Below are 14,708 nucleotides of genomic sequence, written 5' to 3' on the forward strand. Positions count from 1 at the left end.
GTTGGTCACTTTTTCGTTTGAAATAAATAAAAATTTACATAGGACTTTACTGCCCATGTTCACATAAATGTCCCATATGCAAAAACAGCAAGCTGAGAAAAACGCATTTGAAGTTTGTCCCATACATAAGGCTACGTGTTAAGTTTTCACGAAAAAACTGGATTTCCTCCTGATTTCTAGAACAAAGTACTGGATGTTATAGGCTCTTTTGAAAGAGCACACGATTTTGAACCAAACTGCATCAATAACTCAAAAGTGATGAAAATGCATATGGGACATTTATGCGATCATGGGCAGTTTAGGTCCCTATTTCTTCTTAGAGGACATCCACAAAACCAATTGGATACTTTAAACGGGGAGGTTTAGAGGGTTTCCAAAATATGTTCACGTGGTTTGTAGATGGACCAAGGGAATGATGGAACGAGAGGAATCACAAATCCGCATAAATAATTTCAAGATTGTTTAGGTGTAAACCGAAAACGCGATCGAAAACTAAAGTAGACGAATGAGGCTCTTAACAGGTTATTTAATGGTCGGTGTACAGAACGCCGCATTTTTTTTATCAGTTTCTGGCGTACATCTAATTTTGCAGCCTAAACCCAGTTTTGAATTGAAAAAATAAATTCTTTTCCAAATTTTCTTCTCTTGATTTGTGTGCACCTATGTCAAAGACTAAGACTAAGATTGTTAACCTTTTACTCTTTGGTCTGACAGTCTTGGTCTGACAGATTTGGTCTGACAGCTTTATCATGGATTTTGGTCTGGTTTAGGCAAGGGATAGGACACAGCACCCTCCTGAGATGGACCCTGAAACATTTTATTAATTCTTCATCTTGTTTGATGTTCTTTTTTGTCTTGATTTAAGATATGATATTTATATTTTTTGATTTTTATGTATTTTCAATTCAATTCAATTAGTGTTTATTACAATTTAACAGTTCTGCTCCAGGATGTTACATCTGCAATTCAGAGATTTGGAGAACCTTACAACTGAGATCAATTCAAAAGCCTTTACAGGGAGGGTACATGTTTCTAAGTTTAGATTTTGCTAGCTGTGTGCTCTTTTAGGGAAATATTTTATGTATTTTGTTATCATAAATTATTTATTAAATGTTACCTTATTGGTCTTGACTTTTAATCTTTTTCTAGATATTATTTATAATTGACTGTTTGAGCTTATTTTTAGTTGATGGTTTTGTTTTTTGATTTATCGATTTTATCGGTGTATGCTTCTTTTTGTTGAAGTTTCCACTTTCTTAATTCTGATGCTAGGTACCTTAAGGCTAGTATGCAGATCGGAAGGAAAGGGGTCAAGAAACAGCTTTACGAACAGCAGAACAAAGGAGAGGGAGCGATTTCTTGGGGCTTTTCTTCACCCTCTCTGACTTGCTTGCGCTGCCGCTGCTGCCCATTTGATTTTTTTCTTGACCGGTTCCTTCCGAAGTGCGTATACCGCTTTAATGAATTCCTATTTTTAAAATAAATTCGAATTTTTAAATTTCAATGAAGACTTTTTGTTTGTTTGACAACAGTTGGTGTCAAACCATCGGGGTTTGAGTGTGTTTAATTAGATGATTTGACTGGAATAATACTCTAAGTGTTCGCAAATCGACATTTTTTTTATTTGAATGAAACTTTGTCCATGAATTTCCTATGTTAAAAGATGACATTTTGCCTGATTAGTTTTCAGTACCATTTTTTTATTGAAAGGTCCTAAACATAACTTACAACTTTGACGAAGAAACTAAATCTTAATCTCGATAAAACAAATTTTTTTTTTAGAAATATGTACGCACTGGACTATCGCATTACAGTGAACTCTCTCGTTGTCGATATTGAAGGGACCGTCGAGAGTGGGAGGTATCAAATGATTGAACGAAAAATCAAAGCATGCTTCTTGAAGGGACTGAAAAATATACTGGCAGCTGAGAAATATTTATATCGAAAAGATCGACAGAAAGAGAGTAAAGTAAAGTTAAGTAAAGTTTAGCTTTCAAATGAAGCAAACCAACTGTAATTTCAAATAGTATTGCTCGTTCTTCACTCTTTTCACGACGTTATCGACTCTTCAAACAAACTGCGCTCACGTGCTTTTTAGCGGGCACGTCAGTATTCTTTTCTGTTTCCATCGCCTACTTCGTAAACACAGACCAAACTGCCCGTTCAATGTGTTATTTTACCATCCACACGCAAATTTTACGAACGAACTCGGGTCGACATCAGTCAGTCAGTCACACTGGTCAACTCTTCGGCAGTAGATACCTATTGCGCGGATCATAGACGAAGCTATCTTTTTTTAAGCCACCTTTGTTCAGGTTCTGATCAAGACTCGAAATTATGAAGCTCATAGAGAAGGTGTTCAACCCGACGGGGAAGAATCATGTCGGAACGTTGATCTTCTTCCACGGGTCAGGTGGGTGTTTGGTTTGCTGCGATTGCAAATTTGAATTCCGTCCCCCCCCCGAGAACTAGGTGATGGTTATGTAAAATTTTAAGCTCGATTAAGGTCAAGTGTCGTGTGCGCTGTATATTCGTTCTGCTTTCTAGGTGACACCGGCAACGGACTAACGGAATGGTTACGATTTTTGCTGGGCAAAGATCTGGAGTTCCCGCACATTAAGATTATAATTCCGACGGCACCGGTTCAGCCGTACGCGCCAATGGGCGGTGAAAATTCAAACGTTTGGTTCAACCGGAAGCGCATCGAGATGGACTGTCCGGAGATTCGAACGTCACTGGCCTCGATATACGACACGGTGAACGAGATTCTGAAGCGGGAGACGTCCCAGGGCGTTCCGGCCAATCGGATCATCGTTGGTTAGTCCGGAGGAAATTTTAGAGTATTTTTTCTAGAATAAAAATATATCTAAATTGCACTTTTAGGCGGGTTTTCCATGGGTGGTGCACTAGCGTTGCACACGGCGTATCACCTGAACAGGGATTTGGCGGGTGCGTTCGCGATTTCGTCCTTCCTGAACACCGGTTCCATCGTGTACGATTCGCTGGGATGTGTAACGGAAGACGAACGGCTTCCGGATTTGCTCATGTTCCACGGAGAGCGGTGAGTATCGAACGTTTTTTTTGTCCTTTTTTGTGGGTGGGGAGACTTGATTTTTGGATCGCACATATCTCTCTAAATTTATCACAAAACTCTGAACTTTTTGCATAAGTTGATAGACTAACACGGGTTTTTGTTCAAAAAGTTCATTGAGTCAAATTTTTGATTTTCGGTAAGTTACCTTAAACCGGGGTGACTTTGATAGGTTTAAGATTTTTCCGCAAAATGAAGTGTACAAATTAAATACGGTATGGAATCATACTGACCGTTGTAGAGAAGTGTTCAAAGTACTTGTAGAAAAAGTGTTCATAAAATTTTGAAAAGTTTAAATAATTAGTTAACTATAATTTAAAAAAAGATGAATAGTATTATTTTAATATTCTCAAAGTGTCATTATTTTTCCATGAACATGAATTTGAATCGTAAAACAGATTGCATTTTCGGATTCTTTGGACAATTTGTCTTTAGAAGAAGATAACATAAATTTGTAAATTATAAATATTATGTGTTTTTGAAACAAAATTAAAAAAAATCACCAAATTTATAGGGGAACATCCATAAACCACGTGGACACTTTTTTGAAAACTCAGACTCCCTCTTTCTCTCCCCTTTTGTATGGAGCGAGGATTTTAAAAAAAGCAATATGAATCGATAATTTTATGATGAAAACTGGTTTCAACAAATTTCAAGCAAAAAGCTGACTTTTTAATAATTTTACCTAAAATTTATATGTATTTTGTTTAACAGCTTATAAACTTAGTAAACTAAATATATATACATCGATTTTTTTTTAAACTATATTAGCAACCTTAGTGATGGTACATTTGACGGAAAAATAAAATTTGATCACCTTAAATCAGATTCTAACTAGAAAAACTATGACCCCACCCCATTTACGTGAAATATCTTTTATCATTAACATTAAATAAACATTTTGACTACCTTGGTCGATGCAAATAGGGGAAATTCTCGTATGTTTGGCAGGTTAAGCACTTGCTCCTAACTCCATCCGATTTGCTGATTTCCACTATTTAAACAACTAATTTTGCAAAACTTATGATAGAAACTTGCTTGCTCACTTCTTATTGAGCTATTTATCACTCGATTTCAGTTGAAAACGCTTTTAATTAGCTTTAATTGAATGTCAAAGTTCTGACCTGTCAACATTAGAGGCACGCTGGAATTAGATGCTGTTCCCCTACTTATTTATATATCTTACAAAATGTTTTAAAATAATATCTAATGCACACAATAAAAATTACAATATAGGAAAAAATAGTTTCCATTCTTCGATTTTCTTAAAAAAAAGTTTATGAAGCAAATATTTTTGCCCCCCTAATTTCTTGATTTTTGTTTTATATTTTGAAAATTATTGGCAGACATTTTTGAACGATTTTGCAAGCAAAATTATGTCCGTGAAAGTTATTTAAAAAAAATCTTGCTAATTTTTATTTTTTCAAGTTTCCCCGAATATCTATAATAAAATGAAAACGCAGTAAAAACTGTAACAATTTTAAATATAGTTTTTTGTACATTTGTTCCTTATAATCCAAGTTTTTTTAAAAAGAAATCTCATTTTTTTACGAAAAGGTACATTTTGCTTTCTGCTGTCAAATTTTGCCATAAAATAATTGGTTCTGAAAAATATTAATTGAGAATAATAGATAGAATCAAATTCAAGCAAATATAACGGTTTAAATGATTTGGGAATGAAATGATATTTATATTTGAAAAACACAAAAGCAAAATCCAAATACAGTTCGATACTCGATTATCCGAAAGGTTTGTATAGGACTTCGAATAATTAGGGTCTGAGATTTTCAAAAGTTGTCCACGCTTTATACAAAAAAGATTTTTGGACGTGGTTTATGGATGGTCCCTATCCGAAGTGAAATTTTATTAAGGCCTTTCGATAATCGAGTCTAGACTGTAATATGCTGAATAAGCAACATTTGATTGTAAATAAATGTTTCTTATTACATTTTCGTTATAAAATATGAAAATATTTTATAAACCTCTTTTTTTATAATTTAGAAACTCAACTTATTTATTCAATATCCCATGAACAGCCAAAAAGTCCAGTCATCCAACAATTTTCAAAAGCTGGAAGTTGGACAGTCCAAATATTCTTTGAAAATTAGTATTTATTGGCTCGACTTTGTACGGCTTGCGGTTCCAGAGCTATTGCAATTTGGAATTGTAGGATTTACAAAAAAATGATCTTAAAAGGTGATTTGGCCTAGGAGAAACCAAATGTTTTGGCAGTTTTCGCAAAAGTTAAAAAAAAAACTTTTTTGAGAACGGCTCATAAAGCTTGCCTCGTTACAAAAGAAATGTGATCATTTGAGCTTCCAACCAAAGATACTAAGAAAATTTAAAAGTATAGCTGATCAAAGAAAACTTTCTTCAAAATTTGAAGGGGTTGAGTTCAAAGTTGAAAATAACGTTTAATATTTTTTCAGGACGTAACATATCCAAAAATGGTAAATATCTTTTAACATGATTCTGATAAATGATTTTTAGAAAAAAAAGAAAAAAAAAAACAAATGGACCACCACCATGCGTCTCCAGCAAAATGTAATGAAAACTCACTTCGATTGAGAAGCATGGTACTTCTAGTTCGATTTTTATATCCAAATGTAGTTGAGTTGAATTAATTATTATTGTTTACAAATATATAAATTTATTTTTTAGCTATTTTTCAAAATATAATTTGTACTATATTAACTGTTCCTAAAAATATGTAATTACAATACAATTTTCCCTTCCCATAGCGACACCCTGGTGCCGATCGAGTGGGGCCAAACGACGTTCGACGAGCTGGCCAAGCTGGGCGTCCGCGGCCAGTTTGTGCCGAACCGGAACGCGCTGCACGAGATCAAAAAGGAGCAGCTGATGCGGGTGATCGAGTGGATAAACAAGCTTATTCCGGAACCGCGAGACGAGTCGTCGCCTAGCAAATTGTGATTGCGATTAGATTGGCCTGCTTAGTTGAAGCGAGAGGACTTTTAGAGGGTTGGCTTTTGAATAAAAGACTTGTTTTTTTTTTCTACTCAAAAAGGTCTGGTTTTATTCCACAAGTGCAACAATGTACGGAGACGAGACTCGCTGCTATCAGTTGTGCACGAAGACTGTCAACACAGCTCTAATAAATCTTATCTCAAATTGGTAATGTTGTCTCGACACTGTTACTCTTGTCTCGACTGTGTTGGACAACGTGACTGCTGTAGAGAGAACCGGTAGTGTATCGATGTGTTTGCTCTGTTGTGGTTCTGTAGATTCGTTGTTGTATTACTGTCCAAACGTCCTTCAAGACAATAACCGAAGTAGTCGATGCGACTGAAATTTGTTCAGCAAGCAGTGAGCGTGTGTTACTGAAGCAGACCGGTCAACGACGCCTACTGCGTCAGATCACACATCCAAAAATTCATTCATGTTTTTTTTTCTTTTGTCGGTTTGTCTGTTTGAACCTTGTGTGTCTGTTCTGCTATACACAGTAATACAGCTGTGAGCTGCGACCAAGTGTTGGTATTGTGACATCACAGCCTTCTTGCTGAACTACGAGCGTTCGATTCTGCGCACCGAACACCGAACAGCTGTTCAATGGTGGACGGACGCTTGCTGCGATTACAACTGTGTGCATATCGTGCCAAAGTTATTCATTTCGTGAGATTTTTGTTGTGATTATTCTGGCCTGGTGTTCTACCGATTTATTACCTGTGCCCACTCACCGCCGGGCCCAGCAGTTGTCAAGTAGACAAACATGTGCTGAACCGCTGTGCACATCGCAAATCTTGACGAACCGTGAGTTGAACACAGTTCGGAGTGACAAGTCGCGAGAAGCGGAACAAAACTGTTGTGACAAGTTATCTTTCGTGATAAGGCCAATATATCTGCGCGCTGGGGTAAGTATAGGATGGCTTCGTTCAAGTGAAACCTCTTCTAATTAAGACCGATACCGAGCTAAACCCGCAGCTTCGACGAGTTCCCCCTCATCAGCAAACCAAACTAAAGTGGGGGCGATTGAGTTTATTGACCTAGTTTCAAATATTTATATTTACATGTAGGCTTTCGATAGGCTGGTAGAAAGAGCGAACGTATACGCAAGTTCTACGACGACGGCATAAACAATACAAATGGCGCGTATTTTGAGGGGGTTGAAAAATCGCAGCTCGTTGCACGTGCGCGCTCGCTCAAGTGGAACAGAAAGCAGGCTGTCTAAACTAAATCAGATGACTAAGCGTCTGGGTTAGTAGATAAGAACCGTTTAATTGCAAAAAGTGAAAGAAATTAGACGCTGCATGTCATGACTTTCTCAATGAACATGATTTGTAATAAGAAAACGGAATAATTTTCAACTTAATACTGATAACATCTGTCTGTGAATATAAATTCTTAAGTGTTTAAAAAAAAAATATTGCTTCATGTTTCAATATTGTCTATTTTCAGTTTCAGGTTTATTTGTATTTTTACGAATTATTTAGAACAATCCCAGGTCAAAACAGGAATTTTAGATGCTTTTATCTCGACCCTCTCCAATTTCTGTGAAACTTTGTAGACATGTTATCCTTGGCTTATATATGCCATTTTTGTGTACACAGAAAAAAATAATGTAAATTTGGAAGCTGTAATTTTGGAAGGTTGAATATTACCTCTTTTATGATGTAATTTTACCTCAATTTAGACTGAAAAAGTGACATTACAACAGAAAAGTGGTAAAATTACACATTTCCAGTGGTAAAATTACACCTTTTTCTGACTTAAAAGATGTACCCCTTCCCAGATGTAATATTACCATGATTTTTTTTTCTGTGTATATGAAACCAGTTGCATTCGATAATGACATTTGAAAAAAGAGTAAGTGTTTTAAATATTTTTGTAGTTTAAATATCGCTATAGAGGAAATAAACCCATTTTAAGCCTAATAAGCGGTCTTGTTTGAATGATGTTGGATAATCTGGAGTGTTCCTTGAAATTCAGTAAAACCAAGTACACCAACGAGTAGAGCAACTTTTTGAGAACATTTCTGTTTATTTTCACTTTTATTAAAAGTTATGCTATTTCTTTTACAAGCATTTTAAAAAAATATTTCAAAACCGCATTCTAATCAATCGTGTGCATTGGGCCACGCCCATTTTTGTATTTTCAGCTTAGTTCTTTTTTTCTTCCAACGCTCGTTTGGGTCTGCTTCGTGCTGCCAAAATTAATTAAATTTTGAGCGAACACTCACGAAAAGTAGCATTTATAGAGAAAGTTTCCTGGCAACACCACAAGCGCTGCTGGTGGTGTTGGTGGCCACCCTTTGTTCTTTATTTGCCTTTGCCTCTCGCTCGGTTTTCTTCAGGCTTCGCTTGGAATGGGTCATCAAGATTGAAACGTCAAAAGACTTGGCGCGTTTGTTTTTTTGATGGCGCTTGCTAATTATTTACATGTTTCGGGATTATTTTTCAAGTGAGTGACTAAGTAACGGTCAAAAGAACATGTTGCCGGTAGTTGGAAGCAATTTTATATCTTAAGCGCTTTGAAATCGTTAGCGCAAGTGAAAGGATATTGATGGCGACTTTCGTTAAGCAGTTAACCTCTGATCTTGCGTGTGGATGTGTGTGCCACCAAAATGATGAGAAATGGTCTCGCAAAATAGAAATTATGATCAAAAGTGCATTAAATTTGATCTTTTTGGCCAGTAAGTGGCATACATTTGCGTGCTTACTCGAGGCGGTGCTGTTGCTGGTAAGTTTACAGCCTAAATAGTATTTTTGGAGCTTTAATCGAGCATCAAACTCTCCATATGACGAAGATAGGTGTTTGATTAGAAAGGGTATATTTCCCCTATCTCGAAGCCGTTGCATTGTATCAAAAAGTGGTCAAAGACGAACTTGTAGGAAATTTGAAAAAATACACTGAAAGAAAAAAACATGCCACTTTTATGAGATTTTTTAATTTTTAAGTTGAAAAGTCAAATTTAAGGGTGAGACCGTTTTTTTTCTTTATTAATTTTTGAGGCTTTTGCCTTAGATGTTACAAAAAGACTCATTAAAAATGTAAAATGTAGAAATGTAAATCTCCTATAAAAGTAGCATTTGCTAAAACTGTTTTTTTTTATGTGCTCTAAACGTCAACATTTTCAAAAACCAAACGCGGGAATCAATTCTCCAGACAATTTTGCATAAAAGTCTCCATGTTGACATAAGAAAATAAAAATCATATTTTTTCATGATTCGATTATTTGAAGTTTCTCAAAAACCTTTTAATAAATATCGGATCATCGAGTTCCAAAATTGTACAACCATTACATTGAAGATGATTACAAAAATGTTGTTGTAATTCCAATTTTAAGATACAAGACATATTGAAGGTTGAAATCATGGTTGTTAATCGATAGAATTATCGTCGATAATATTATTAATAGTATCGTAATGGTTATCGTTATCGTTATTTCGATAATTTTATCGGCGATAATCTTATCGCCGATAACGAACGATAACTTATTTTTAAAATCTTTCTTAAATTGACTTTATCCATCATTATCATGTTAAATTTTCAATGCATTCGCCTAGAATTTTTTGATAATGTAGTGAATTTCAAAGCATAAATTCTAAAATTTACACAAAATACCGTATTTTTTTTAAAGTGCTCAATTTTTCTAATTTGCAATATGGGTTTCAAACGATTTGAAATTTTGCATGCATGCATGCATTTTCACTGTTTTAGAGTTTTTTGAATGAAATACTCAAATTTTCACAAAATACCGTATTTTCTCGAAAATACTAAAAAAAATATTCCCATATGGGTACCAAACTATTCGAAATTTTGAATGCATTTTCACTGTTTGAGAATTATTTGAATGTAATACTGAAATTTTCACAAAATACCGTAGTTTTTTAAAAGCACTAAAATTTTCATAATTTGCAATATGGGATATTTTATCTGCTTTTTTACTGTTTTAGAGTTTTTTGAATGTAATGCTCAAATTTACACAAAATTACAGTATTTTCTCTAAAATACTATTTTTTTATAGTTCGCAATATCAAACGATTCGAAATTTTGCATACATTTCCACTGTTTTTGAGTATTTAGAATGAAATATTCAAATATTATTTCAAATTTTTAGATAATATCTGAAAATTTTAGTAAAAGTTTGAGTATTTTCGAGAAAATACGGTATTTTGTGAAAATTTTAGTACTTCGTTCAAAAATCTCTAAAACAGTTAAAATACATGCCAAATTTCGAATCGTTACCCCTTATTGCGAATCATAAAATATGAGTTTTTTTTCGAGAAAATACGGTATTTTGTGAAAATTTTAGTTTTTTATTCATAAAACTCAATACCAGTTAAAAAAACATGCAAAATTTTGAATCATTTGATACCCATATTGCAAATTATATGAATTTGAGTATTTTCGAGAAAATAGGTATTTTGTGAAAATTTGAGTATTTCATTCAAAAAACTCTAAAACAGTTAAAATACATGCAAAATTTTGAATCGTTTGATACCCATATTGAGGATGATAAAAAAAATATAATTTTCGAGAAAATAAGGTATTTTGTCAAAATTTTAGTTGTCTGTGTACACTTACTGAGGTTGCGACTCAGAACTTGTACACAGCCAAATTAGAAGGTTAAAAGACTTGATCACACACGTACGCTTTCTCATATGGCCCTTTCGCTGACTTAGTTTCCGTCCTTTTCAAACTTCTTCTAAGACACTAGTCATCTATCCACCTATCAGTTTCATTTCTTTCTTCTAATTTGTGAGTTTAATTTCACCGAAAACTACCGATAAAAGCCCGTAAATTAAAATTTTAGTAAGGCCGTTGCAAATATTTTTTGAAGTTTATGTTCCTCGATTTTAGTCAATTTTAGAAATATAATAAATATAAGTTATTAGAATTATCGGAATTACGATAACGATGGAACTATCGTTATGGTTATTGTCCGTTTCTCTTAAAGGTAGACGCCGCGCGGCAATTCAGAATGCGCCGCAGACATTGTTGCCAGCGATTTTCTGCACTTTTGGTGCAGTAAAAAACATACCCGGCAACAATGCCAGGCGATTCGAAGAAGAAGATCAACAAAAACAAAACGCACAGTATGGGATTTGACAGCGCGCATTTGCCGAAAGTGCGGCGCGTCGTTTCGAGGCTGGTTTGCCGCGTGTCTTTTTCGGGAATACGCGCAATATCAAACCTCGATAATTTTATCGTTAACAAAACCTTGGTTGAAATCATTGGTGTGTAAGTGTGATTACAATGCAATACCTGCTGGCCGCCAGCGAAACTATGGGAAAGGATAGTTTGTATCAGACTTGAGTAACGCTGAAGTTGCAGTTTATCTTAGCCCTTGGTATAAGATGGTGTTAGCCCTCGGACCGACCGGGATTTGATCCCTGAACCATCGACTTGGGTGTTTTGTTTTCTAAAATTTTCTCATGAACAATAACAGGAACCAATAACACAAATTTCATACCACAATTTTTATGACCACTCGTAAAATTTTTGTGACAATTCTTCAAGTGATTGGTAGATAATATAGAGCTAAGAACAGTCCATTTAGACTAAATACAACCCAAATGTATGAAATAATGTATAATATTATCAGCATTTGAAGATGATGATAACGGAAGCCGCGTTGTTGTTTTACATTAATTGAGTAATCTGTCGTCTGTGATTTGCAGTGACTACCTTTTCCATATTAAACACTAGCATTGTGTAAGATGGCGTGATCATTGCGCAATTTACAACAAAAGGAGCGTATCACTTAAATTCAAGTAGGGCAGCGACTGACTAAGAAGGGTAAAGCTGCCATAAATAAATGAATTTTATTCTCGACCGTCTGCTGTGGGTGTAAGCACGAATAGTTACATCTACGAAAAAGAATTCAATTTTATTTTTTTATATCAGCTTTTCCTTTACCAGATGAGCCCCACCGCTTAGAGTTGCGGAATGGCTCCAACCGAGAACGGCACGAGGTACTCGTCAGTGCAGCAGGCGACCTCGGAAGAGCCCTCGAAGCCGGAAACGATCGACCTGGAGGCGCATCCACTATCGACGACGACTGATGGTCAAGACAACGGCCAGACTCAAACCCCTGTGAAAAGTATCTCGTGGAAAGATGGATTACCTCAGGTAACTCGGGAAGATTTTTAAGTGATCTTATGAAAACGGTATTCTTGCTCGGTAGATCTCCGCCGCCATGCTGATCAACCTGCTGGTGGTCCAGGCCGGTATCAACATGACCTACTCAGCGATCTTGCTGCCCCAGCTGTCGACGCCGGACAGCCCAATCCAGATCAACAAGGACGAGGCGTCGTGGATTGCCAGCGTGGTGACGATCGCGTTGCCGTTGGGATCGCTGGTCGTGGGTCAGCTGATGGATCAGTACGGCCGGAAGATGGTGTCGCTGCTGACGTGCGTACCGTTTGCCATCGGGTGGGCACTGATCGCGAGCGCGCAGGACGTACGCATGATCTACATCGCGAGGATCATACTGGGCAGTTCCGGGGGGTTGACCACGGTTGCGTTGGTCTATGTTAGCGAGATGTCCCACGTGTCGATGCGAGCGATGCTGCTCTGCCTGAACAGTGTGTTTGTTTCGTTTGGGATCTTGTTGACCTGTGTTTTGGGTAGGTTTTGTGGAATGGTTTTTAAGAGTTTTGTTAACAGATTTAGATTTCAGCACTCTTCTTCGAATGGCGTGCCATCGCGATCATCTTCACCGCGTTTTCGGTGGTTTCGTTTTTCCTAATTCTTTTGATACCGGAATCTCCCCACTGGATACTGACCTTCACCAAGAAGGATCCGTCCGAAGTGCGGCGGGTCATGAGTTGGGTTTACCGTAACAAAGAGCTCGCCGAATCCCAGTACCGTCAGCTGATGCTGACCGAGCGAAGTCCGCTGCGTCCGGTAGCGGTCGACTCAACGATCAAGCTCAAGTGGTCCCTCAAGCCCTACCTGCGACCACGGGTTTACAAACCGTTGGTGACCCTGCTGGTGCTGTTCCTGTTCCAGCAACTGTCCGGAGCTTACGTGCTGATCTTCTACGCACTGAACGTGTTCATGGAGATTTGCGGAGCCCAGGCTCACGGATTCAACGAGTACAGTGCGTTGGTATTCCTAGGACTGATTCGCTTTATCATGTCCATTTTGACTTCCGGGTAAGATACTTATTGAAATAAGCTAGAACTGTTGAACCATGATCTTTTTCAGGTTCTCACGAAAGTACGGCCGACGCCCTCTACTTATCATTTCGGCATCCCTGATGGGAAGCTGTGCCACTATAGCGGCCCTCTACCTCCACTTTGTTCGGGGAGCCGGTCGAGAAAGCAACGAAGCGTTCGGAAGCTACCTGCTGTTGGGTTGCGTACTGGGCTATGTGTGCTTTAGCGCACTCGGTTACCTCGTCCTTCCGTGGACCATGATCGGAGAAGTGCTGCCCACCGATGTCAAGGGTAAGCTCGGAGGTTTGGTGGTCTCCGTCGCGTACGTGCTCATGTTTGCCGTGGTCAAAGCCTTCCCGTACCTGCTGGAGCTCATGAGCATTCAGGGCATCTTCTACCTTTACGCCATCACCAGCTTCTCGGGGGTCATTTACATCTACGGTTGGGTTCCGGAAACGTTCGGTAAAAGCTTCCAGGAGATTGAACGGTACTTTATGAAAGATGACTGATTAGGGTAGATATTGACGCAGGTGTACTTAAGACTAACGAAAGTTACCACAATATCAGAGTTCAAAAACAAGTCTTCCAACAAGCGATAGCAAATCAAAGGTAGGGTAGTTGTAAGGTTGGGAGTATTACCGATTGAAAGCTAGAAGAGAATAGCTTAATTCGTGGTGTAATTCGAGACAATAATCTTTTTAGCTAAATATACAAAAATAATAAACCAAAAACCCTTTAATTTTCGTTATCACAGCCCACCACCAAAATCAAAATTGATTATACCTCTCTGCATAGGCAATATTTCCGCGTGTGACGTTATTTATGGCTGCTCGTCTCCCATCACCATCTGGCGATTCTGCAGGCAGGCTTGTCTGTAATTAAACCGGTAAATCATCCGCGCCCTACTGTGCTTTCACTCACGGTGTACCAGTGTTAAAAACTCGTCCCCGTCAATAAATAACTGGGCTTCACCGTAGTCGTCGGTTATAACAGCGTGATACAGTGATGACTCGAGCTAGAATTATCGCTGCAGTTACACGCGTTTTTTCGCAAAAATTGCGAACCAGGTGGTTTGTAAGAAGGGGTTTTCAACGATTACGTTCCACATTTCTATGATTTTGTTCGAAAAGGACCTAATAAAAATAATTTTATGAAAAAACAATCTATGATTTAAAATAGAAATTTCATCAAATTCAGTACAAACGATCTAAGTCTGTTTTTGAGCATGCATGTGGTCAAATTCGTTGTAATTTATTTGAAATTTACTTTTTATTTTCAAATTTTATTTTTATTATTCTCAATATGAGGAGGTTGATCAAAGTATTGTCCCGCCCGTGTGGATCAATCGGACCGCGCACTGGACTCACAATCCAGAGGTCGCTGGTTCGAATCCCGCGGCGGGCGCTCTAAAATTCTTTGTGTAAATATGGGTATTCGGCGCCGTCGCTCCGTGCCATACTTTCATACACTTAGGAGCCCAGGGCGGCGAAGTC

At 37.4% G+C, this 14,708-nt stretch overlaps 2 protein-coding genes across 3 annotated transcripts; both read left to right on the forward strand.

The window, feature by feature from the left end:
* The first annotated feature begins 2,011 nt into the window (after window positions 1-2,011).
* LOC120414638 (lysophospholipase-like protein 1) lies at window positions 2,012-6,110 on the forward strand. Its single transcript, XM_039575874.2, has 4 exons — window positions 2,012-2,413; window positions 2,548-2,817; window positions 2,884-3,061; window positions 5,833-6,110. The coding sequence occupies exons 1-4, from the start codon at window positions 2,338-2,340 to the stop codon at window positions 6,023-6,025; spliced, it is 717 nt and encodes a 238-aa protein (XP_039431808.1). The 5' UTR covers window positions 2,012-2,337; the 3' UTR covers window positions 6,026-6,110.
* Window positions 6,111-6,197: 87 nt separating this feature from the next.
* On the forward strand, window positions 6,198-13,938 carry LOC120414644 (facilitated trehalose transporter Tret1-like). 2 transcript variants are annotated; one of them, XM_052710279.1, is made up of 5 exons: window positions 6,198-6,963; window positions 11,975-12,184; window positions 12,240-12,681; window positions 12,735-13,212; window positions 13,265-13,938. In XM_052710279.1, exons 2-5 carry the CDS (start codon window positions 12,002-12,004, stop codon window positions 13,722-13,724), a joined length of 1,563 nt encoding a protein of 520 aa, XP_052566239.1. In that variant the 5' UTR covers window positions 6,198-6,963; window positions 11,975-12,001; the 3' UTR covers window positions 13,725-13,938. The 2 variants fall into 2 exon arrangements, with proteins under 2 accessions (XP_052566239.1, XP_052566238.1); XM_052710278.1 differs by having other exon boundaries at window positions 6,199-6,963; window positions 11,960-12,184.
* Window positions 13,939-14,708: the final 770 nt, after the last annotated feature.

This window comes from Culex pipiens, chromosome 3 (genome assembly GCF_016801865.2).
Source record: "Culex pipiens pallens isolate TS chromosome 3, TS_CPP_V2, whole genome shotgun sequence".
Taxonomy (NCBI): domain Eukaryota; kingdom Metazoa; phylum Arthropoda; class Insecta; order Diptera; family Culicidae; genus Culex; species Culex pipiens.